The 25723-nt window shown below is 40.6% G+C and overlaps 1 protein-coding gene across 3 annotated transcripts in view; it reads right to left on the reverse strand.

Moving 5' to 3' along the window:
* nav2a (neuron navigator 2a) overlaps positions 1 to 25201 on the reverse strand; it is a 99819-nt gene extending 74618 nt beyond the window's left edge. For 2 of the 3 annotated variants that reach the window (XM_086072275.1, XM_086072276.1), the window contains exons 1-2: positions 24944 to 25201; positions 1225 to 1342 (exon numbers count right to left, since the gene is read on the reverse strand). In XM_086072275.1, the coding sequence (XP_085928401.1) occupies positions 1225 to 1342; positions 24944 to 25147 (322 nt within the window). In that variant the 5' untranslated portion in view covers positions 25148 to 25201. The remainder of the gene's footprint in view (positions 1 to 1224; positions 1343 to 24943) is intronic. The other variant, XM_086072277.1, reaches the window with a different exon arrangement.
* Positions 25202 to 25723: the final 522 nt, after the last annotated feature.

Genomic DNA, 25723 nt, shown 5'->3' on the forward strand with positions numbered 1-25723 from the left:
CTGCCGAGCGCCATCACATCACCAAGCGCACGATCACTCCAGTTGTCATAAAGATCTGTGCTTTCCAAGAAAATTGTGCCGGGTTAGCTTAGCAATTAGCATGGCTTCTCTTTCTTCACAGCCCCTTCGTAAGAACAATACTTGTCAGAAGTAGCCTATATCTTTTTCGCCACCGAAGGCGATGATTGCTGACTCAGGCGCGAGTCCGTAAAGTGTTTAGCCGCACGAGTAGCCAGCCAAAGCTTGTTGCTAGCTAGCCGGTGGGGCGTAAAAATAGCACCTAGCTTGCTCCGATCTCAGACTACTCCCGCGTAGGTGTCTTAAGCACAGTGAAACTTAGGTTCGCTTTAGCAATTAGCATGGCTTCTCCATCTTTCCTCATCGTCACTTTGTAAAAATGGTACTCGTCATTAGTAAGAAATCTTTTTTTTGCCACCAAGAAGGCGATAATTACTGACTCAGGCGCGAGTCCGTAAAGTGTTTAAGTAGCTAGCCAAAGCTTGTTGCTAGCCAGCCGGTGGGGCGTGAATAGCACGTGGCAGGTGGCTTTAGCACGTCCAGCCCAGTGAAACTTAGGTTAGCTTTAGCAATTAGCATGGCTTCTCCATCTTTCCTCATCGTCACTTTGTAAAAATGGTACTCGTCATTAGTAAGAAATCTTTTTTTTGCCACCAAGAAGGCGATAATTACTGACTCAGGCGCGAGTCCGTAAAGTGTTTAAGTAGCTAGCCAAAGCTTGTTGCTAGCTAGCCGGTGGGGCGTGAATAGCACGTGGCAGGTGGCAGGTGGCTTTAGCACATCCAGCCCAGTGAAACTTAGGTTAGCTTTAGCAATTAGCATGGCTTCTCCATCTTTCCTCATCGTCACTTTGTAAAAATGATACATTAGTAAGAAATCTTTTTTTTTGCCACCAAGAAGGCGATCATTTCTGACTCAGCTCCAAGTCTGCAAAGTGTCCAGCCGCACTAGTAGCCAGCTAAAGCTCATTGCTAGCTAGCTGCCTCGACTCCCGACTACTTCAGTGTATGTAATGTGACCGCAAGTCCAGTCGGTGGTTCAATGATCAGAAAAACTTAAAAATCTGTGATTCTCATTCAATGTGCTGTGATGAGGCACAAAAATGTAACTCACCACTTTCAAGCGTTGCATTTAATCATAGTTTACAAACAACAGCAGCCAAATAAATGACATTTCTTTCAGCAATTCAAAAGTTGTCTCTCTTACCTACGACCTGTATGATCTCAGAAAGGAGCACTCCGTCAGCGACATCCGTCTGAAGGTCCTTGATCAGACGCTTGTGTCCTGACTTGGCAAGGTAGTGATTGGCCCAGTCGGTGTAGATCTGCAGCCGGACACACAAGCGGCACAGCGGCTCAAACGCTTAGCGATGAACCAGCAAAAACAAACAAAAAGAAGCCATCCTGAGAGGGCCACGACACCGTCACATCCCGCATGTCTTTCAAACTCCATTAACACTTGAAAACGACATTAGGTATAAATGGTGGAAACAGTTTTATGACGCTATATAAAATGACAACACGGCCGAATTGAGGCGAGAGTAGCCTTCTCTCTTTTGTTTGGAGTCCGATCTGGCATATATCTGGCGTGGTATTCAAATTGGGGCCATTGTGCTTAGGCCGGGGCATTCATTCATCTTGGAGCACACGGCGGCTGCTTTCAATGGGCCACGCTGACATCACTCTCAGGGGACAAAAAGAGACCCTTCACTGCCTGGAGGGAGGAGGGGAGGGAGCAGAGCAAGCATCTGAATAATCTGAATAGCGCCCTTCATAATTAGTCGGCAAACTCACTTTTTACTTTATCGTTATTTTTCATCAATGGATGAAAGTTGTCATTTTGTTCCATAATTTGGAGGGAATTTGAAAAAGACGCAAAGCTTGCAGAAAAGTACTGAACACCAAAGTTAGAACTGATTATTTCAACAAAAATTTTCATTTGCGGATTACTAGTACAGCCTCACCCCACGTATCGCCCACAAGTGTATAATAACACTCTCGCCGTCTGTATCTAATGTGCAGCAATGCGTGAAATTGACATTATTTTTTAATGTAGAATCACATTCCATTGCTTGTTGAAAACAGGGCCTCTTTTATGAATGAGATGCTCTACTTTGTTGCTCCCATTTTTGCATGAAGTCAGATGATATTTGAGTGACCTGGTATTTCTAAATATTTTTTAAATTAAATATTTAAATATAAACTCAAGATGAAATAAAAAAGTAACGACAGTATAAGGTAAACTCAAAAACTATAATAACCGTGTATCGGTGCTGATACCAGCCAGATAATTAACTCATTTGCTCCCAAAAATGTATAAATACATTCTAGTTTAAATAATGCTCCCAAAGACGTATTTAAACGTTTTTAATGGTTTTTTTTATTTTTTTTTATGCAAGAGCATACAGAAACCTTTGATGCAGCCTTAGAACTGAAGAGAATGCGTGAAGCAATGATAGTTATTAGAAAAACGACCATGTTGCAAAAAGGTTATTTTCCCCAGTGTTTAAAACTGATTTGTGAATAATGATGAAACTTAGCTATATTCTAATGCTAATTGCTGCAAAACAGAAACATACAGAAATATTTATTTCTGTTAAAGATAGAGACTCTAATCTTTCTTTTGGTAGATTCCATGTTTTTATAGCAATAGAACACAATATTCTGTGGGCCTTGCAAAATCAGTCCAAATCCAGTAAAACAGCAGGGAGCGAAGGGGGTTGCTTCAGTGAAAATGGCTGGAAGTGAATGAGGCAAAAATAATAATAATAATAATAATCTGGTATTGAGTAACTCCTCCCAGCAGTAGTTGGCGCTATACGGCAGTTTGACACATCAGCAAACCATATTCAGCTTGAGAAAGAAAGATCTATTTTCATAATTTGTTGTCATTGTATTAAATGGAATTGTATATATCGAAAGTACTTGGAGGCATCGGTTCTCAGTGAGCATTGTACTGGAATCAGTCTGTAAAAAAAGTGAGCAGGTTATACAGAGCAGGTTTAACCTGATTCTTCCCATGAAATGCCCTCAGTGAACCTCAGTTCTAAACCTAGCATTTTGTGATGTCTTTCTTCCACCTGTAATCCAAGACTATAAAGCTGAATGAGTGTGCAGCAATTGAGAGAGTCATGTGGCCACAGAATAAGCACACTGGTGCATAGGACGCGATTTGTGAGCCTTATTTTTGCGGTGTTTACGCCGTAAACAGATCCTGGCTTTACCGTCGCGTTACTCATCAGATGAATCAGCGGCGTGCTGCGGTGCTGTTGTACAACAGGTGCGCGCACACACGATCAAAGCACCTCACGTTGCATCCACACACGCTCATCTTCCCGCTTTATTGCCGTACGAGGCCGCGCATTACACACGCCACCCGTCAGAAGCACGTTTCAATCACAACAGCTTGTCCAAAAAGACTTGAGTGGCATTGCAGGGTAAGATAAATCCTTCGCTGCAGGATTAAGCTCAGTGCTTTCAATTCACACACTCAGCTTCTCCTGGCGCAAAAAAAGGAAGTCCAGTGTTCGCCAGCCATTGTGTGCGAGTTGGCTTCCTTTGAAGTAGGTTCAGGCCGGTAAATGGAGGGGTTGAGTTGTAATTAAAAACAAGGTGAAATGGGTAGCTGTCAGTCAGAGGGTGAGTAAACACAGGAGGGTCACATAGCCTGGAGGGGAGGGGAGAGGGGGGGGGGGAAGCATGGCCTGGCCAAAGGGTTTCAAAAAGGGAGGGAAGTCACAACATTTGGTTTTGAAACCTCTGTCAAGTATTACTTTCTTTGAGAGAGGTATGAGGTCAAAGCAAACATGGTGAAGCAGCATTTAGTTGTTATGTTGTACACCAACAGAAGAGAAGTGACCAAATCAAGTTTTCTAAAATCTGCTTTTTAAATTTTTTTTATTTTAAATGTCCAGAGATGGCCCGGGCCACGTGTCCGTCATTGTCAGTCCGTCGCTCTGTCATTGTTATTTTAACGGCGCTTCCGTCATCGATAAATTAAAGTTTGTCACCATTATTTTACGACTGTCAGTAAAAAAAAAAAAGAACATGTCTTAAGTCTTTGCTTGTAAATGTTTTAAAAAGTTGTATTTTTAAATATGCGATGCACATCGAGTTACCTTGTGTGTGAAATGTGGATGTATAAATAAAGCTGCCTTTCCTTGTCTTGCCATCAGATGTTATTGCCGTCAGTTGCGAAGTGTAATTTACATTTAAGCTAATGGGATGAACGCAAATAAACCATGTAAAGAAAAACAGCCAGTTGTATTAATTTGTGTAGTGGCTGGAAAGCGTTGCTGGCCTCTTTGCCTACTCACTCCAAAAATTACAGCATTTTAGTTTACATATTAAAAAGCTTAGCTGAAAAAATTAAACCAAAAGTAAAATGTATGCTAAAATAAGACATTCGTTTTCTTAATTACTAATCAAATAAGCATGTCTAATGGTACACTCTTAGATGAATACAATTAGCTACTGTAAAAGTTTCTCAACATTCTTAGAGGAAACCTAAACCTCTCTTCACTTTTGGAGAATTGTTCTACTGTCCGGGATATTCCCATGATCCAAGTCGGTATGTATGCATGTATGTCGTAAATTTACAACTAGGACTTTTTCCTAATTATGAACAAAGCTTGTGACAAATTTTACACCAATGTATAATTGACATCTTTGTCATGTATGATCATTTTCAAAAAAACAAAGCAGGAAGAGACGAGACAATAATTCCAGGTCATACTTGTCAATGTCTAATTGAGTTCTTCAGAACTAGTGACAAGCGCTGATGATTCATTCATTCGGACGCAAACATGCAAATCCGCCTCACATCTAAGCACCCCCCCCTGCGAACCCTGTTTGCTGAGTCACCAGGCGGCGTGAGACACAGAAGACTCATGACGCACGCTTCGAGGCCCTGCACTGCGGGTCAGCCTGGCACGAGCCAGGAAAACGAGGCATCTCAGTTAAAGATTGCCCTTCGGTTGAAGGGCAGAGTGAGGCAAGAGGAAGAGGAAGCTGCTCGTTTTCCATCAAAATCACTGCGGCAAAATATAACTGCAAGCTACCACGCTTTCAAATCAAATGAATACCACTCTGAGAATGTATCAAAAGTTTCTAAAGCCGTCGTAGTCCGACAAATAAAAAATCTAATGGTAAATGGAGTAGCTAGTGCGTTAGCTTGTTTACAAAGCCATATTCACTTCTTATTTAAACGTATAAGAGTAATTAATGCCTCCTACTGAGCTGTTATCAACACACGGTTAGGTTAACCTTTTTAGTTTAAAAATAACTTTAACCTGGCCAAGGGCAGAGCAAAGGATGTTTTTCTCTTCCGGCCCATTTTAAATCCATCCACGTTGCTACAAGCCTCTTCTTAGCTAGTGTTAGAATTCAGCGTCGGGGTCACCATTCGTTAGAATTCAGCGTCGGGGATCACCATTTGTTAGAGTATATAATATTATTATATACTCTTTGCGTGTTCAATTAACTGAATGGTGAGAGTCCCTTTGCAAAGGTATAGTTATTCAGAAGCTTCTGACCACACAATCTGAACGGAACACGGCTTGAGTGTCTTCATTTTGTGTGATCAGAAGCTTCTGAATAATTATACCTTTGCATAGGGACTTCTTCACCAGAATCTCACCATTCAGTTAATTGAACACGCAAAGAGTACAATACAAATATTGTCTACTCTAACACTAGCTAGCGCTAAGCTAGTCTGGACATTCCCTTTTAGTTTATTGCTAGCATGGCCTCGCTAACGGCAAATATTCCTGTTGCTAGGATAGCGTTAGCCAGCCAAATATTGCCATCTGCTCGGACGAAGCGCGTACGTAGCTTTCACGAACGTTCTTTCCCCAGCGTAGAGTATACGGCAGACCGTGTTGTGAACGGACGTGGCATTCAAAACATCCACCACCGTTCGTTCGCGTGCCTCGACTGCAGACAGACAGTACGCTGTAGTTATCTCGTGGTTTCTTCCACTACTTCCTCACTGGATTATTGTGACTGTGTTCAAGCATTTAAAAATAAACATCAGTTCCATTTCTGTCATTTTCCCATGGTGAGAGCACAAAACACCACCTCTGCACTTTTCTCTCAAGTGTTAACAGCGCAGATCTACCAGAAAACCATTATGTAGATAAGTTTTGTGCCTAATAGTTTTACTAATTTCAAGGTCCAGTGGATTAGCTAAATCCTGCATTTAACACACCATTATGCAGTAATCGTCCAACATGAGAAGGAACGATACTGAACAAAGCGGTTACAAAAGGCTATATCTCTCACGAGAAGCTTTCTTTGTGAGCTGGGAAGTGTTCATTCAACAACGCTCATTTCTTCTACAGTTTCTCGGCAAACTGAAACACAGATGTCTGTTACCTGCCTCTGTCAGGGAGCTTCTATAAAAAAAAATTAAAAAAAATAAATTGGCTGCTCCTGGAGCTGTCTCCACCCTTGATATTTCTATTTCAAGCTGACCCTTTCTCTCTCTCTCTCTCTCTCTCTGCACTCCATAATTGCTGTGAAGGCAAGCCAGGCTATTGTGGAATAGTCTTAATTTATTTGGCTTATTCACCATTTTCAAAGTAATGATAAATCTTATGATAAATATCATCAATGATCGCTTACTGATAATACCCAAAAACCTTGAATCTTATCTTCCTTACCACTTTGTAGTTGTGGCAGGAGAAGCGACTGTAGGTCCTGGCCGGCACCCTGAGGTCACCGCACTCTGCCATGTGTCACCTGGACGAAGACAGGTTCGAGGCAAGAAACCACTGCGGCTCCAAGACACGTGAGTGCTTCCTCGTGAAAGTCAAGTGCAAAGAGTATATTTAGCACCTCCACACGGACTCTCCCTCAACGCTGCTGTGTATATATTTCGTCATGTCGACTCTTCACACTGCTTCATAGTTAACACTCACCACGCTCCAACACCCGCTAAATAAACCTTTCACTCCCTCTCTCTCTCTCTCCCTCTCTCTCTCTCTCAAAGTCACACGAAGGCGAGCCTCCCCAATAGCGATCACGATATTCACTAGATGGACGATAGGACTTCCATTATGAATGATGGTTTGACCTTATGTGCCCTATGATTGGCTGAGCAGGGATGGATGCATGGAAGTAAACTCGAACAGCTTGCATGGAAGAGCATCAATAAGAAACTTTGACGTTCTGAGAAAAAAAAAACGGACAAAACTAACACTAGTAACTCCTGCTGTGGCAAGGCACAATTCTATATGTCTAGAGTCATAAGGGACGTAGCAACGGCATAGCAACTGACAATATCATTATCAGAAGGGACATAGCAACTGCATAGCAACTGACAACCTCCCCATCACCAGATACATAGCAACTGGCATCATCATCATCACAACGGACATAGCAACTGACATCATCGACATCATCATCACAAGGGACATAGCAACTGACAACATCATCATCACAGGGGACATAGGGCCCAGCTCAGTCATCTAGTGGTAGAGTGTCTGCCCTGAGACTGGGTGGTCGTGGGTTCAATCCCTGGCCGGGTCATACCAAAGACTCTAAAATGGGACCCATTTGCCTCCCTGCTTGACACTCAGCATTAAAGGTTGGACTTGGGGGGTTAGATCACAAAATGATTCCCGAGCTACTGCTGCTCACCGCTCCCTCAGTGGATGGGTCAAATGCGGAGAATGAATTTCGCCCCCAACTTAGATGGGTGTGACAATCAGTGAATCTTAATAGCAACTGCATAGCAACTGACAAAATCATCAGCATATGGGACATAGCAACTGACGCCATCATCATGACAAGGGACATATCAACGGCATAGCAACTGACAGCATAATAATCACAAGGGACATATCAACTGACATCGTCATGACAAGGGACATAGTAACTGCATAGCAACTGCATAGCAATTGACAACATCCTCATCACAAGGGACATAACAACTGGCATCATCATTACAAGGGACATAGCAACTGACAAAATCATCGTCACAAGGGACATAGCAACTCTCACAATCATCACAAGGAAACAAATACAGGACCAAAACAACACAACAATGACCCCATGAACCAACCAAAACACAGTCATAAAGAGTAGTTTAATGATTAAACCTCGAAGTCATGTGTTTACAGCACATGCGACACACCTGTGTTAGCCACACAGTCTTGTGAAATTTGTCAATGCAACACTTGGGGATCAAGCGCACTAAATTGCTGGCAATCACCAATGAGCTGCTAACATCAAACACTGTTAAAGTTTACAATGTCACATACAGCAGCCAGTGGAACCTTCGACGCCGATTCTTCCCAAAGGAAATGAAGTTCGAGGGTCAAATTGTTGCCATAATCACTTTTCAATGTTTTTGCAACCATTTGAAACCCCCTCAAAAAAAACAAAAAAAATCTGTCCTGTATATGCTCAAGGGTGTTTGACTTCAGCTCCGCCATAGTCACATCATAAAGCAGGCAGCATCTCCGTTCTGTATACTCACAACGGCACCGTCGAAAGCGCTGTTTCTTCTCCGTCCCCAGCACGAAACTGCCTGTTTTTTTCTCTGTGTGGGGCTTCTGTTTTCTGTCGTACACACACACACGCACACCCCCCTGTGAAGTGGCTTCGGACCACAGAGCGCTCAAACTGTCATGTCACCGCTTGCACATGAAAGCGGCGGTGTGGCTTTGTGAGCCATGGCGGCCGTAGTGGGCACATGGGAGTCCCAACGACTTGGCAATTTGGAATATGGGAAGCATCTATCAGGAAAGCCGAAGAGACGAGGTTGAAAATAACTGCTGCGGTGTGGAAAAAAACGTATCCCTCAAAATAGATACACTTGCACCCGATACATAATTTCTTGATGGCTCCAAGTTTCTCAATTGAGAGTCTGACAAAATTTGTGAATGAATGTGACGTCCTCTGTTTTAGATGAGATACTTTTATAGTTATTTGTTTTTTTTCAAGATTCCGATTTTTTTGGGTACAGCTGCAAACAAGCTTCCTGTCTGGTCCCCGAGTCTAAACGCGAGACTATTGCCGAGACATGTTGCCTGAAGCTATGAGTCGTCGTCGTAGCAGCCTGTCAGTCGTGTTACGTCAACGCCGCCGCTCTTTCCATTTCCTCACAAAGCTTTAAAACCCTTAAATGAGCCGATGAATTTTATGCAACAGATTGCACGTGGGACACATTTTGATGACAACACCTGAAATTACTCTGACATCATTGAGTCTCCGACTCACTGTAGCGGAAAAAGTCTTCTTCCGATACATTTCCCTCGACTTGTGCCATCGGGGTACGCTCACAAACCAAAGATGTGCATTCATAGTCAATAATCAATAGGTCAGTATCGGAGCAGAAAGGATTATGGACATTGACTGCACTTCATAAGAAAAAAGGAAGGTCATTGTCATTTTTTGGAAGCGTGTCCACGGGTTCAAGTGTGTAGGCTCGTAATCACAAGCACACACACTGACCCCACGGCCCACCAACCCCCCTCGTCCGCCCCGCCGTGAGGAGGTTAGCGGCGTGTAATTAAAGCAGCATTCTTATCAACTGATCTTAAGACGCTGGTAATAACCTGCCCGGCTTCCATCTCCTCCTCTTCCTCTGTGGTCTCACAGCAGATCCAGATAAGGACCCGATGTCTGAGGAACACACGCGCAGGGAGATCGGGCCAGAAAAGAAACTCAATTGGATATACTCGATACCGTTCGACTTGCAATTGTGCCAATCACACAGCGCAGCTACTACAAAGCTATGCTTTCTCATCTCGTCGCACCACATGACTGCTTTGCACCTGCCCTGCCCTGTTTTTTTTTATCACCGTGTCCCAGATCCTGCTCAATATTTACCATCAATGTAGCAAAAAAGGAGAAGCAAACCAGTCCTTTTCTTAGAAATGCTTAGAAAGGAAAAAGCACAAACATCAAAATGACGCCAGTTTTGGACACAAAAAAAAAAACGCAACTTGTACGGTTCAGGCTGGTGAAGCAAGAAGTTTTAGCAACAAAAAATGTAATTCAATGCAAGTCTTCAAAGCTGGAAGTCACAATAGTCAGGTTTCCATTCAATTGTTTGGAATTTTTTAAGAGAATTGACTGAAAATGCGACTTATGCCCGTTTCACCTGTTCTTCTTTTGCTAATATTGAGAGGGGACTCCGCCGCTGTAGGTGGCGCTATACACCGTAGAGATGTGATCCACCAGTCATTTAAAAGAAGAAAAAGAAGACCAGGAAGTGACCGCGCCGTGCGATGATGTCGTATGTGTTTGATCTCTGTAATTCTTGATAAAGCCTCGCGTTTCTTTGCTGTTTTCCATCTAAAATTGCATTAATATTCGCTTCTTTAATTAATTCCAAAAAGATTTCTGTTTCGTCGTCCCCCCCCAAACATACCTTACTTTATCGTCCGCCATTGCTTTGTGACTACAAACATACGCGTGACGTAATATCCGGTCAAAACGTGCGACGTGTATCCGGCATTTTCCTTTTTCCGATACGCTTCAAAATCCACCGCCTTTCCTTACCGAATTTGAACTATTCCAATTCATTTGTAAAACAATATTATTTGATTAGTCTTTTAATATAACTTGCTAAGTTGTGTATTCATAGGTGTACATTTGTAAAGTCAAAAGCTATTTTTTTCCCGCTTTTGAAAGCGATAGAGGTATATTTACAGTCCATCTCTACTTCCAAAAATAAGAAGGCTGTCAAGATCTTGATATTGTGTTCTCATTTTGGTGTTTTTAATATTTCTTAGTTTAAGACCCATGGCAATTTATTTATATATTTATTTATATATTTTTTCCATTTCCTTTACTGTTATTGTGAGATTGTAAATATACTGTGATGATGATTATTGTTTGCTTAATGTTTGCCATGTTTTGGCTTTTGATTTCAATTTGTTAAATAAAGCAATTTAAAAAAAAAAAAGGCGTAAAAACGTTTTTTTTTTTGCAGATTTTGGGCCCTTTTTTGAATTTCTAGCGTTTCCATTCTGTTTTATTTTCACAATTCTTGAAAACTCGAATAAAAATGGGTGGATGGACACCCAACTCATGACATAAACATATGGACCCTCTAATGAATTCAATGTCAATCAAAATCACACCCCATAAAAATACTTTGCATTGAATTATTACACTGAGTGAAGCACGCAGCCTACCAGTTTCATCGTAAGTCTCTTCGGTTCCAAACCGCACAGCATCAAACTCATGTTTCTCTTCTTTTAGAGGAACGCAACACCTGCCTCACATGGAGGAGGACAGCAACGGGGCCAACCGGGGCCAAGCAGCAACCATCGCAGCTTGGCGCCGGTGCTTCATTCCCAAAAAAAGCTCCACAGTCCGCAAAACAGGAAGAGATGATAAGAATCCGCAGAGGGCAAAGAGATCCGGAAGAAGGTCTAACCAATGCACCTTGTGGAAATGACTTCAGTGCTGCTTGCTTGCTTGCTGGCTGGAGCCCCAGCAGGTCTCTATAAGCCTGTGTTGGGGGAGTGGCTAAGCACCTACAGCTTTCTCTCCACCCATTCCAAGTAGCCGACTGGAGGGGAAAATAAATAAGAAAGTGAAAGGCAAAGAGGAGCGATGTGGCCTCTGCTGCCACTCGCACGGGCGGCCAAAGCAAATTTGCTCAAACAGGAAGGAGGAGTGGATCCTCCGTTGGGCAGCAAAAGCCCCCCCCCCCCCCCCCCCCCCGCCTCCAAGGACACCCACGGCAACACATTGTGTTATCGCTCTTCAAAGGGCCATCGGTCATATGGGAGGAGAAAGAGAGAAAAAGGGACAGACCTCTGAACCTCGTACTACCCCTCCCCCGGTGGACAACCCCCCCCCCCCCTCCGGGGCCAAAAAGTGAGGACAAAAAAAAAAAAAGGGATCGGTGCACCCCTTGATAACAGTGAAGAAACTGCATCGCGCCCATCACAGAGGCCAAACCTCAAAAACCCCGGCCGTGTTTCCTTACTATTTATTATTTCTTAACCAGTCCCTTTGCTGTCGGTTGAAAAAGCGCCAAGATTTATTTTCTCTTCGCGGAGAACGCAGCGTCCCACGCTCTGATCAGCCGTCACCCGCAACACACTGCAGCTGCGCGTGTGCGTATTTACGCGTACGTGAACCCGAGTGCTCATAACCAAAAGTATTCTCTCTATGTGTGAGTGTGTGTGTGTGTGTGTGTGTAAAGCAGCGCGGGACGCCCTCCGTTTGAGCGCGTTCCAGCCCCCGTGTGCGTACACACACACACGCGCGCGCGCGCACACCCCGCACGCCGCCCAACCACAAATGACAAGCTGAATTTCGCATTTTGGGAAAGGCCCCAAGATTCACTCGAAGTTCCCACACTCGGGGGGACGCTTGATCACTTCCAGCAGGCTGGAGCAAAGTGCCATAAGCATCAGGAAGTCAACAATAATAGTCCAGCCGCGAATAAACGTTGATCATGAAATGTGGGATGTTGTGTAAAACTAAAATAGCAGACTGAAGAATTTTTTACGCTATTCATATTTAACGCACCGAAATTCACTTTTAACCGTTATGGATATAAGAAATCTAAAAAAGGCCGTAAATATAAAGCACGATGACCATTACGAAGAATTGAAAAAGCTAAAGATCTTATTGAAGGCCAGAGACTAAATTTCAACCATCTGGTAGTTACTAACAACACATTTTGACCTCGTTTCCTTGTAAGTGGGCCAACAAAGTCTTCATCACCACGGCACCGTAACTGTGCCAAATGTCATAGTAACCTCACAAACTGTAGAAAAAAACGAACGAGTCCAAATTAAAGCATTAACTCTGGAGATTAATTGAAAGTCTCTAAAGCGTAAAAAAAAAAAAAAAACTCAGTTAACGCAGTTTTATTTACTTCCTGTTATGGCCTAGAACCGCCAGTCAAACTTAGCCACTGGCACGAAGATGGACAAACGCGGAGTTTTACTTTCAGTTTTACTTGACGCTTCATTTCAAGTCATTTATGCATTTTATAAAGACAACTTCAAATAGCACATTAGGTGTACGTCTTTGTCACTATCATCTGAGCATAAAATACCCTCGCAAATAAACCCGGAAACAGGAAAAATTTTACAGACGTATTCTATTCAAGGGTCGAAAAAATCGGAACAATCTTTGATTGTAAATACACTTTCTATTTGATGATTTGACATTAATTCCAACATTTGGATCAAGTAAATATCTGTTACAAACTTTGAAGAAAATAGGAGCAAAAGTAGAAAAAAAATGGTGCGAATAATTTTTAAACATTTAGCGCTTGACAGCACTAAAATAAATATAAATGTTTTTGCTCGACCTTATTATGTACGCGCCAAAACTCATGAGTATACGCCTCGATTTAGACGCTCAAAAACAGCAGCAATTTCTTTGCAAGTGGTGCGAGGAAATAAAAAGTTTTCAATTAGGGTTGCTCGAATATGAAGACAATATTAATCCCAATTAATATGATAATAACTGAAATCACGATTAGACGATCATTTGTTTTTGGTACAAAACAAGAAAATGTTTAAACGTAAAAAAAATGTAAGACAAATTAATTTCTTTGAAACACTATAATTATTTTATTTAAGTTTTTTTTTGACTAAACAAGATTTATTACATTAGTTACTTTAAAATTTTAAAAAGGTGCAAATACATACATTTAAACAATTAAAAAGTAGTATCAACCATCTTTCATTTTTGTTTACGATTATGCAAATTTTGAAGCGTAATAATCGAAATTGTAAATTGAATTTCAATTAATTGTACAGCCCTATTTTCAATAACTCGTCATCTTAAACATATTTAGATGAAACACCCAAAGTTTGAAGATGATCGGAATAATTCTGTGGGTGGAGTTTGTTCAATTATGCACTCTAAAAACAGTGGGTTCAAAAGTAACCCAATTATGGATAACAAATGGACCGATCCACTTCATGGGTCAATTTGACCCAACTTTCCGGGTTGTTTTATCCAAAATGACCCAATTTTTTGACCAAACTAAACGATCTGACCAATATTTATGAGTTGTTTAACACTAAAAGACCCATTTTTTTTATTCAAAGTTGGGTCAAATTGACCCAAGTAGAGGATCACCCCATTTTTGACCCAACTGTTTTTAGAGTGTGCCCTCTACAAAGACCACTGCAAGGTGCTAACCGGGACATTTCACACATCCTGTGTTCAGTCCCCTATTGGCCCTAACCAGCATTGATTTAAAGGCTCCAGAAGCAGAAAACATGTCAGCATTTAAGGTTTGTGTTTAAGTGTTTTAACATAGACTTGAACAAGCTCATTAAGTAGATCCACAGTGAATGGGCCAGGATTGGTGCCTTTCACAGTCGCAGATAAATCTGTGCCTTCAGCAACAAAAGGGGGGGGATAACCCCAATGTGGAGGAGCCTTTGTCTTTTGGGGGGGGGGGGGGGTCCCCAGCACTGCTCTCCCAGGGAGGGTGGGCGTGTCGACAAGCGGGTTGGGGTGGCCCTGCTGCTGCCTGGCTGTTTGCTTCTTGTGCGAGACAGGGGGGGGGGGGGGGGGGGGGGGGGACATATGGACACGCTGAGGCCAAAGAGCAGAACACAAAAGCAAGGGGACAATATCGCTAGGCAAAGTGGACACTAACTGTGCTTTTTATTGACTTCCTCTTGCGTAGATCACGTTTATTTGCATATAATGGCGATAATGCATCACATAAAGTATTTCATTAACGAATGTATTTGTTTAAAAAAAACAAAAAAAAAACAGTACTTATAATTGCAGTAATATGTCGTCAAAATAAAGTTCGAATATTTTTTTAAGTAACATTTTGAATCCCTTCACATTGTAATACTGAACCCGCGGAAGAAGGTGCTTGCTATGAAATCTTTTTTCTTTTTTTCTTTTTTCCTTTTTTTTCTTTCTCTTCTTTTTTTTTTCTAAGAGCTCAGTATTCATTCGGAAATATCATCATCATTGCTCTTTTATTTTTATTTTTATTTTTATTTTTTTTAAATTGTGTGTGTGTGTGTGGGTGTGGCTTGCTATGAAATCTTAATGAACACATGAACATACCGCAGTACTTTCTCACGAATCACGATGATGCTCATTTACCGTAATTGGTCACATCCATCAACGCTGAGAATGACCTACCCCCCCCCCCCCAACCCAGAAACGCCAATAACGAACACATCATTTTGTATTATATGGACATCTGTGGGCCATGCCGGGCAGGAAACCCCGGGGCAATACATGTACATTAGTCCCATTGTAAAAGTTGCAGATGGAACATGTTGCGGGTTCGGTGCTCAGCGGACATCGTGGTAAGATCAGGTCGATAAAGCAAAGGTTCCAATTGCACTGCCCTAATTTATCATTGCTGCAATTAAACTAAAACCTAGCATATATGGTTTGCTTAAATCATTTTGATGTTGAATTCAAAATGCAAGGCACGTTTATTTCTATAGCACATTTCGTACACGGGGCAACTCAATGTGCTTAACACAAGACAAGACAACACCGATAAGTATAAACAAACACAGCGGTTAACGTTCACAAGCAGAGCAGAGAAAGCTAAAGTAACTTAGAATATTTATACAAAAAAAACGTACATTGACAAAGTTAAAACATTAGACAGAAAACTTTAAAAACATTTAGAAAAATCATGATTCAAAACGGTTTAAAAGACTTGAATCAAAGATGTTGGCAGTTTATTCCATTTGTGTGCAGCATAACATCTAAATGCAGCTTCACCATGTTTACATCAAACTCCGGGCTCCACTAGCTGACCCCGAGTCTGCAGATCTCAGAAACCTGCTGGGTTAGTATTCAATCAACATATTCAGGACCCAAACCAGTCAGTGATTTATAGACCAGTAGCAGAATTTTGAAATATATTCTACAGCTGACTGGGAACCAAATCTCAAGTCTGACTCGCTAATGTTAGCTAGCGCGCTACTCAAAAGAACGGCTATTCATACAAAATGTATACAGAGAAGCTGCAAAAAATACTAACAACTTTTGTTTGTGACTTTTTCCTTCTACTCTCTAATGTGGCTACAACTTAACTGTGTATCAGAACACGCGGAACCACACTGCCCCTATGTGGCCAAATCGTGTACAACAAGAACAGCACTCCCAATAAAGGCACGCACAAACAAGGGCAAGGCAGCATAAAATTATTTAAATAAAATCGATTTTGGGACATTTAAAATCAATTCTGAATCGTACTCAATGAGAATCGCGATTCTTATGAGAATTGATTTTTCACCCCCTACCGTATACGCTTTTGGCTATTTGTTGGTATTCCCAATGATGTCAAACACAAAATGTACTTTGTTGCATCAAATCTCGGAACAAACAGCTTGACATCGCTGCTTCTCCGCCCCCCTCCAAATGCAGAGGTCATATCGGTTTACAAGCAATCTCCTGGCCTGAGGTGACCTTGGCCACGGGACTCTGGGGAGGATGACTTCAGCCCCCTGCGACCGATCCCTAAGAGCCGCTACTCCTGCTTTTTCACCGCCTCTCGCTTCCATCATGAGATGGAGCTGATTGCGTTAGTTTAGGCGCCTCTCACAATGACCCTCCTGTCTGCACCGGGGGGAGCCCTGCGCCAACTTTAGTGCACGGAAAGCAGAGGGAGGGGGCGGTGGGGGGGGGGGGGGGGTTTGAAAGCGGGAAGGCACCTTGGAGGGGAGATCAATGAGAGGATGCTTGACTCAGGAGAAGCAGATGCCGAAGCTTAATTAATATGGTTACGCTCAGCAATGACTTCACACAGGAAGGCGAGGGACAACTATACAGGAAGTGGAATCCGATCGAGACGCATTAGGCGGAGATGAGGTCACGACCGGAGCCAAATGTTATTGGATTGTTTGCATCCTTCAAATAAAGTGTCAATGTGATTAGTGCCTTTTAAGAAGTCCACAGTTTTTAGATAAAAAAAAAATAAAAAAATCAATATGAAAAAAATTATGGATTGCAGCGAGAACAGTTCTCTCATGAAGTCATGGCACAATTATCCCAAAATAAATCCATGAGTACAAATCTGATTTATTCCCTTTGAGCTAAAACGGGAATGCAACCGGATGGAAGCACACATTTCCCAACAACTCAATGCGGGAGACTCTGGCCGGTCATTTCCCATAAAATTGGAGACGAAGCAGTCAATTCCTTCCTTGTCATTTACAATGTACACTAATACTAATATGGTGGTGCCTTCGCCTTCAAGTTGAGCATGTTCGCTAACGCAAAACACATCTCAAATCATCTTTTGCCATTGGAACGAATGTAAATGCCATTAATCTGTTCCGGCTTCGCACAAAACATTTTTATAACAGGAAAAATAGCACTCTATAGAATTGTAGTGTAAAAATATAATTTAATTAAAGACAATATAGTTTGATCATGATCAGGATTAATTCATTGCGTGGTTTCCTCTAGTGTGCAACCCTTGTCAACCGGAGACAGTAAAATGCAGTCAATACAGTTATACATAATAGAGACGGTCACAATTATTATTAAGATGAAGTCATATTTGCTGTAGAAAATAAATAATATATGTCTGTGAGCATTATAAAATTGTTGCATGCGTTGCAGCATTGTTTGCGTTCAAAAACGCATTGCTTGACTGTATGTAATCCCAAAACATCAATGCTAGGTGTTAGCCCACTTGAGGTATTTTAAGTTATGCGCTAGTTTAATTAAACAAATGACAAAAGTCCATTGAAGAGAATCCAATACAGGACTTTTGGACTCTTGCAGTCTATTATAATCACACTGCAACAATGTAATCTATATTTACTATCAACTTTTACCTTGCTGCACCTTCTAAGGAAACACAAGTGTGGTCTTTTGTCGTGTTAATGTCAATTTAAAAATAAAAGCGGCAGACCGCCCTCCCCAGTCAATCTGTCTTCCCTTGAGCAGGGAGGAGAACATTAGCAATCCAATGCCGCACAGCAGTCGCCGAGCTTTTCACTCTCAGACTTCAAGATGATCAGAGAAGCCATAAACAGTCCAGTGGCAATGTTCCAATGGTGACTGTTAGCTTTTGATGGTCGTCAGAGTTCATGTTTTGCATCATCCATTGATGGCTAAAAACGTCAAAAATTTATTTGAACTATTTCTGTTGGTTTAATTTTTTCATGTATGAAAAGCTAGAATTTTTTTTATTGTATATATGAAATTTGTGATTAATCGTGAGTTAACTGGTGAAGTCATGCGATTAATTACGAAATTTTAATCACCTGACGCCCAAAATTTTTAATAATCTTTTCTTTTTTTTATTCATTCACTCCCATTGACGGCAATAAACGTCGAAAAATCATTTGAACTATTACTATTAGTTAAACTTTTTTTTCCCCTCTTTTGTTAACAAGAGTATGAAAAGCTAGAATTTTTTTTATTGTACATTTAGAACAGATATGAAATTTGTGATTAATCGTGAGTTAACTGGTGAAGTCATGCGATTAATTACGATTAAAATTTTAATCACCTGACGCCCCAAATTTTTTATAATCTTTTTTCTTTTCTTTTTTATTCATTCACTGCCATTGACGGCTATAAACGTCGAAAATTCATTTGAACTATTTTTATTAGTTTAATACTTTTTTCCCACTTTTGTTAACAAGAGTATGAAAACCGAGAATTTTTTTTCATTGTACATTTAGAACAGATATCAAATTTGCGACTAATCGTGGGTTAACTAGTGAAGTCAAACGATTAATTACAATTAAAAAATGTAATTGCCTGTCGCCCCTAATTTTTAATAATCTTTTTTTAAATTAATTTATGGCAGTGAATGAGTAAAAAAAATTAAATACAGACACGGGAAACCCACAAATACTGATACTGAACTAAAGAGACAGAAATGAACAGATTAACGGATTATCTCAACGACTTACTTTGTGTTTATTGTTCTTTGGCCAGAATTTAACTGATTTTACGTGTGGCTAACTTCGGACAGATCATTATCACTGTGTTTCCAGCTGTTCAGTTTGAGTTTCTTTCTTTCTTTCTTTCAATTATAGGAGCACAGTGGCCCCAAACTTGAAATTTTAGGGGAGCAAGTATACAGTTTAGCGGCTGTAAATTTACTCTTTTATTTTTTATTTTTGCAAGATTAGTGATAAGTAGGCTGAAAGCGTGGAGGAGGATTTTATTTAAAAAAAACAAGAAAATTAGTACTATTTACTCTTTGCAGATGGGTAATATATATATATATATATATATATAGTCTGTACATATTGATGTGTTATGTTATATAATTCTCACACTTTGAAAATAACTCTATGAATAGAAATTAAATGATAGAGACTCTCAAAACATTTCGAATCCTATAAAAAAAAAAGAAGTTGTTAAATAAACATGAGAATGATGAGACATTAATATTTCAAGTTTCTTTGCCATGTTTTCACCAAACAATTCCAGTTATAATTGACTTTGTGTGGAGGATAATTAATCACAAGTCCTTTGTGATATCATGCTGAATTTAAATCATTTAAATGAGTAGAATGATAATACAAGGCAATTACACATCTTTAATAAGGAAGCATGTTTTATTGATGGACCTCCGTGTCACATACCAAAAATGGAAATGTAATATGTTAAAGCACAAAGGCCGTCAGTCCCGCTTCATTTATACAGCAATCACGTTTGTAAATACCAAACAATGACCCTCTTCGGCTCCCCAATATATTTTATTAATGTGATTTCGACATCGGTTCAGCTTCCATGCGGCGCCGAGCCTTCATTGTGATCCTAATAAAGAACATGTTTACACAGGGGATGGCCTTTTTTCTGAAAAGATACTTATCAAGAAAGGAGACGCTTATCAAGCTGTCACATGGACAAATCATTCCCGAGGGTGTGTGCGCGTGTGCACGTTAATAATGATGCGTATGCGTTTGTGAAGTGTTTGCAGGAGGTGCATTCTTTCTCACATAATTGCAAATATACAAATCTTTGTGTTGCAACTTATTTAAAAGTGTGATTGAAATCACATTTTATACTGAAAAAAAAAACTAAACAAAAGAACAAACAAGCAAAAAATAATAATATTTTTAAATGGTGGCCTTGTACCAACCGTGACCTGGTTTAATACTAAGGTGCATAGCAAAATAAACACTAGAGGGCAGCAAAGTCACAGTGCAGAATTCCGTGTGGTCCCAGAATGCAGATTAGTGACGTGTTCCTCTGGCTTGTAAACACTGAGGGAACCTCCTCACATGCTCTGGACCGGTGGCAACACGGACTAAGTGTTTCTTGCAGGTGTACACAACATGTTGATGTGTTCAGAGCCAAGTGTGCCGTCCAGATGGGTAGCAGAGAGCAGAGCACGAGACTCTTGAGACTACGCCACTAATCTCTCAGATGAGTACTGGCACGTTTCAAATAGAACACTTTCTATTGCGCATTTCTGTTTGGCCTTTAATATATCGCTAAACGTGAGCTATGTAGTACTGTTCAACAGCAAGTTCAATTATTTTGTTTTCATTGACATTTGGGCTTTAGATCAAAAGATGAATGTCATACAAAAGTTGAGAATTGCAGCTTGTATTTCATGGTAATTACATCAGGACAGAGCATCCTTTGTTTTGGAATAGACGTGATTAAATTAACACTTTTCAGTTCTTGCATGTTTCTGGGGGTTTCTCCCTTGAGTCTCCTGGTCAGGAGGGAAAATGCATGCTCTTTTGGATTAAGGTCTGGTGATTGACTTGGCCAATCTCAGACCTTCCACTTTTCCCCTTGAAGAAGTGCTTTGCTGTGTTGGCAGTGCGATTTTGGGTCATTGTCTTTTTTGCATGATGAAGCTGGTAATGTAAATTGGCAGACAAAATAGTTTTGTAGACTTCAGGATTCACTCTGCTGTTACTATCATGAGTTATACAAACAAAAAACAAAGGGCCGACCTAACCGTTCCAATATTTTTGGAGGGGATTATAAAACCTTCCAATGACGTCCTTTCAGATCAACTTGTTTGATTAGCTTTGTTTGTTTTGAATGTGCGCTTTCGTTTATTTGGACCGGTTCAGACTGGGCGAGAGGCGGTGTACACCCTGGACTGCTTGCCAGCCAAAGGCCCATATAGAGCATTCACACTCGCACAATTTAGGGTCTTCAATGAACCTAACGTGCATGATTTTGGTGAGGCTGCGTGCTAAAATCGAGTGCATTTAACCCTATAACGTCTATTTCATGAGTATAATATTTTTTTTGTCCCATTAAAACCCTGACATATATGATCTGACACATGCATTGCACAGATAATCCATTAGAGGGCAGTGTCACCCAGCTAATGGCTTTTCCAGCGACCTTGCAAGATCGCTCCAACACCGATACTTGTTAATACGTGGTACATTTTGGGAAATACTAACATGTTTGATATGTCTGTTTATTATATTTTTGACAGTTATAAATGTACGAAATTTAAAGCATTGTGACCGGATGTATCAAATATGACACAAATCAAAAGTCATATGTGGAAGTTAAATAAATAAAAAAAAGTTTGATCAAAAAGACCAATAAAAACTCTATTTACAAAGAATCAGAATTTCATGGTTAAGGCTTTTTAAGTTTTACCAAATCAAGAAATGATTCAATGCTCAGCCCACTTGCGATTGAGGTCCGCTCTATTTACCTCAACTGTGGGTGTTAAAAGTGGTTTCTGCTTCCTCTTCCACAGAATGACGCACGATGCACTCCCGAGCAGCTAAAAATGCACAACTGATTATTATCAAGCCATCTGTCCGTGCTCATATAGAAAGTGCATCATTTCCGCCCCGCGCTGCTCGGCAACAGTGATTAATACAAATCAAAGCTCTTCAAAAACAACAACACCGTATTGTGATTCTCTCGAGGGAAGGATGAACAAACGTTCACCGCACAAAACAGGAGCTTAGTGAGAGATGGATGCTAGCACAGTACGTGCAATGTCAAAGGCTAACCCAGCCGAGGGTGAAAACGGCTGCTTTATCAGCACCGTGGGGATGGAGAGAGGCAGTAAAGAGAGATAAAGACAAAGAGAGAGAGTCATTGAAAAATAGGTCAGCGAGAAAACGTGATTAGCCGTCAAAGAAGGGGCAGCGTCAGTGGACGCTGCTCTTCCCCTTTACACATGTTGCTCTCCTAAACAAAGCGCAGCCTCGCTTACTGTACGGACAGGTGGCCAAAGCGTGCGTTCCGCTGGCTCGGCGGTACGACACTCGCGCCATTCGCCTCCTCATTGCCTTACAAGGCTGCTGAGCCATCCCTCGGCCTTGAGGCCGTTTGCGCGGGGTTGCTAAGTGCAGCCAACATTGAACAAACACAGCAGAGTGGCCGTGCTGACACATGCTGCCACCCTGGACTGCGGAGGCAAAACGCTGATAGGAGCACGACCACGGGCACGCATGCTGGCGCTCACTTAAATTGGGTGTGATTTTTTTTTTTCTTTGGCAGTTATTCAAAGAAAACAACCAGCCGGTCCCGAACATGAAATGACGCAGCCTCCGATGTAAAAATTCAAAGCAAAAGCCATACACAGCCAATATTATTAATCTTGTATACGTATTGAGCAGTGGTGTCCAAACTGCGGCCCAGGGGCATCCATTTTTCATATACTAAAAATGGCTACTAAAAATAAAAAATAAAAAAGGAGAAAGGAGGGTGTCTAATATATTAATTTAGCACAGAGATTTTCTAGATATGCAAAAATAAAACAACAAATTATTTACAACAAAAATAACCCAATTACATTTTATAAGCAAAAATTGTTTCTTCCACTTTGTGCTTTGCGTCAAGTTCACATATATGAACGTTAACTCATTCACTGCCATTGACGGCTATAGATGTCAAAAATTAATTTGAATTTTTTCTATTAGTTTAACATTTTTTCCAACTTTTGTTAACACGAGTATGAAAACCTAGATTTTTTTTATTATACATTTAGAACAGATATAAAATGTGTGATTAATTGTGAGTTAACTAGGGAAGTCATGCGATTAATTATGATTACAAATTTTAATCGCCTGACGCCCTCAAATGTTTTCTCTTTTTTTTATTTTTATTAATTCATTGCCATTGACGGCTATAAACATTAGTTTAACATTTTTTCCAACTTTTGTTAACAAGAGTATGAAAGCCTCGATTTTTTTAAATTCTACATTTAGAACAGATCTAAAATTCGTGATTAATTGTGAGTTAACTAGTGAAGTCATGTGATTAATTACAATAAAAAAATAATAATCGCCTGTCGCCCCTAATTTTTTATAAAAAAAATTTAATTAATTTTTTATGGGCAGTGAATGAGTTTTAATGATGCTCAAGTAAGTGTTTGAAAAATGTTAATTTTATGATTTTGTTGTGGTTCTGAATGTGGTGATAGGATGTGGCCGTTCAGTGAAAGCGTGGAGGGCCAAGGTCACCCAAAAATCTTGAAAATGTGATATTATTTGCATTATCACATTTAGCTGTTATGTAACCGTTTTTTAAAATAACGAGGGAAATATCAACAATTCATCAATCAAATTCAAAGGATTTCAAAGCGGATTTTTCTGTATTTGGCCCTCAAATGAAAAATATGAGTACAGCCCTGATACAGTGGAATGTGTGTTAATAATTACATAAATGTGAAATTATACCAGACCGTCATTATCTTACGCACCCCTCGGAGGTACTCGGGTAAAACATTTTGATGCTCATCATACATTTTTAGGTTGGCAGAAGCCATTTTGCCCAACCCTTGTCTGCCTATAGACCACCACATGCACTGATCTCCCACCCCACAATGTTAGCCTCAGAGCATAATCATTTATTTATTATGTCATTTTGAACTTACTGTCACAACATCAGGTGCCTCAATAAAAATAATTGAGACCACTTGACACACGTATTCAAGATCAGTAATTCGCACCCACAGTGCTTATTGGGGCTGCCATAAGAAATTACTCAATTTCACTTAATCTGTCTGAAAATGATTATTTATTAACTCATTCGCTGCCATTGACAGCTATAGACTTTAAAAAATGCATTTGAACTATTTCTATTAGTTAAAAAAAAAAATCTCCCATTTTTGTTAAGAGTATGAAAACCTAGATTTTTTTTGTGTACATTTAGAACAGATATAAAATGTGTGATTAATCGTGAGTTAACTCGATAAGTCATGCGATTAATTCCGATTACAAATTTTAATCGCCCGATGCCCCTAATTTTTAATAATCTTTTCTTTTAAACAAAAAAAACCCAAAAAATCTTTAGGCGATTTAAAAAAAAATCGTAATTAATCACATGACTTCACTAGTTAAGTCACGATTAATCACACATTTTATATCTGTTCTAATACAATTTAAAAAAAAATCTAGGTTTTCATACTCTTGTTAACAAAAGTGGGAAAAAAATGTTAAACTAATAGAAATAGTTCAAATGCATTTTTGACGTCTATCGCCGTCAATAGCAGTGAATAAGTTAATTACACATGTATATTTGTATATCTGTCTATACCAGCGACTTATAGTGACAGGCGGAACAATGAAATGGCAAAAGCTACACTAAACCTGTGTATCTACCTGTTGCCATACAACAACATAAGTCATGACTTCCTGTAACTATTTTACATTTGTGACTAAAAAGTCTTAGTGAGTGAGTTATTTCATTTCTTCAGTATTCCTGTTTTTGTGTGATTTTTGTTTGGGGGTGCGTCATGAGATTTTTGTAGTGTAAAATGGGTGCCTTGGCGCAATAAAAGTTGGAAAACAACGCTGTAGATAGATGAACTTAACATTGTGATCATCATAAAGGAAACTGTTTGTTGCATTATACATCTAAAAGACCCCCCCCCCCCCCCCAAAAAAAAAAAAATGGGCCAGTGAAGGAATTGCGCTGAGGCTGATCTTATGTCATTTGCTGGGACACGTCTGAGTTTAAGCAAACAAATACATTTATAGAGAAAAGTGAACTTGTATCCACTTGAGAGGTTTTGTCCTGACCTTCGCATTTCGCCTGACCTCCGAGACGGCTGCAGGGCCCCGTGGACATCCCGAGCCCAACTGCTGGTTCAGAGAAGGAATTTGGGTCTTGAGCGGCAAAGTGAGAGCCGATGACCTGCCGGGGACTTGAGGGATGGGCAACGCGCTGTGTACCGGTTTGGGGAGTCCTGACTTCATGCTTGGGGCCACAAGGATGGCTGGCATCTTATTCCTGGATCCACTTTGTGATGAGGACCCTCACAGTCCCGTCAGTCCTCTTCGCTCTTAGGACTTGGGGGGGGGGGGGGGGGGAGTTGCCTTTGACAAGTCGCATGTGACCCATCCAGCAAATGATGTTAGCTCAAGTAGTCAGCTTTTTTGACAAAACATGCATCTGGATGTTGGCTCCTCTGGTCTGACCTCAGCAGGGGAGGCGAGCTAAGCTCCTCAAAAAGCAGTAACTATCTTAAAAGAAACAGAGTCCACCTGTTTCCTGGTGCCAAGTAGCTTTGTAGTTCCTTTATTTAAAAAAAAATAAAAATAAAATCTAACCTTCCTGAGTGGACGCAAAGAGGATGTTATTATACAGCAGAAAGTCCAGAAAGTCAAAATCAAAACTTCAAGCCTGGAGGAATCCAAAGTCGCCACAGTTGATCCTCCATTTCTCTCCAGTAACGAGCATCATACACGCGTTTGATTGCGGCGGGAAAAAAAAAGATGGCAGGCTTGGTATCGCAGAAACCAGTGAAGGGAGCAGAGGCGGCGTACGTTTGCTTGCTTGAGCGACTCGTCAGCCTCTCA

This window comes from Leptonotus elevatus, chromosome 3 (genome assembly GCF_054856555.1).
Source record: "Leptonotus elevatus isolate MCC_2025b chromosome 3, RoL_Lele_1.0, whole genome shotgun sequence".
NCBI classification, from domain to species: domain Eukaryota; kingdom Metazoa; phylum Chordata; class Actinopteri; order Syngnathiformes; family Syngnathidae; genus Leptonotus; species Leptonotus elevatus.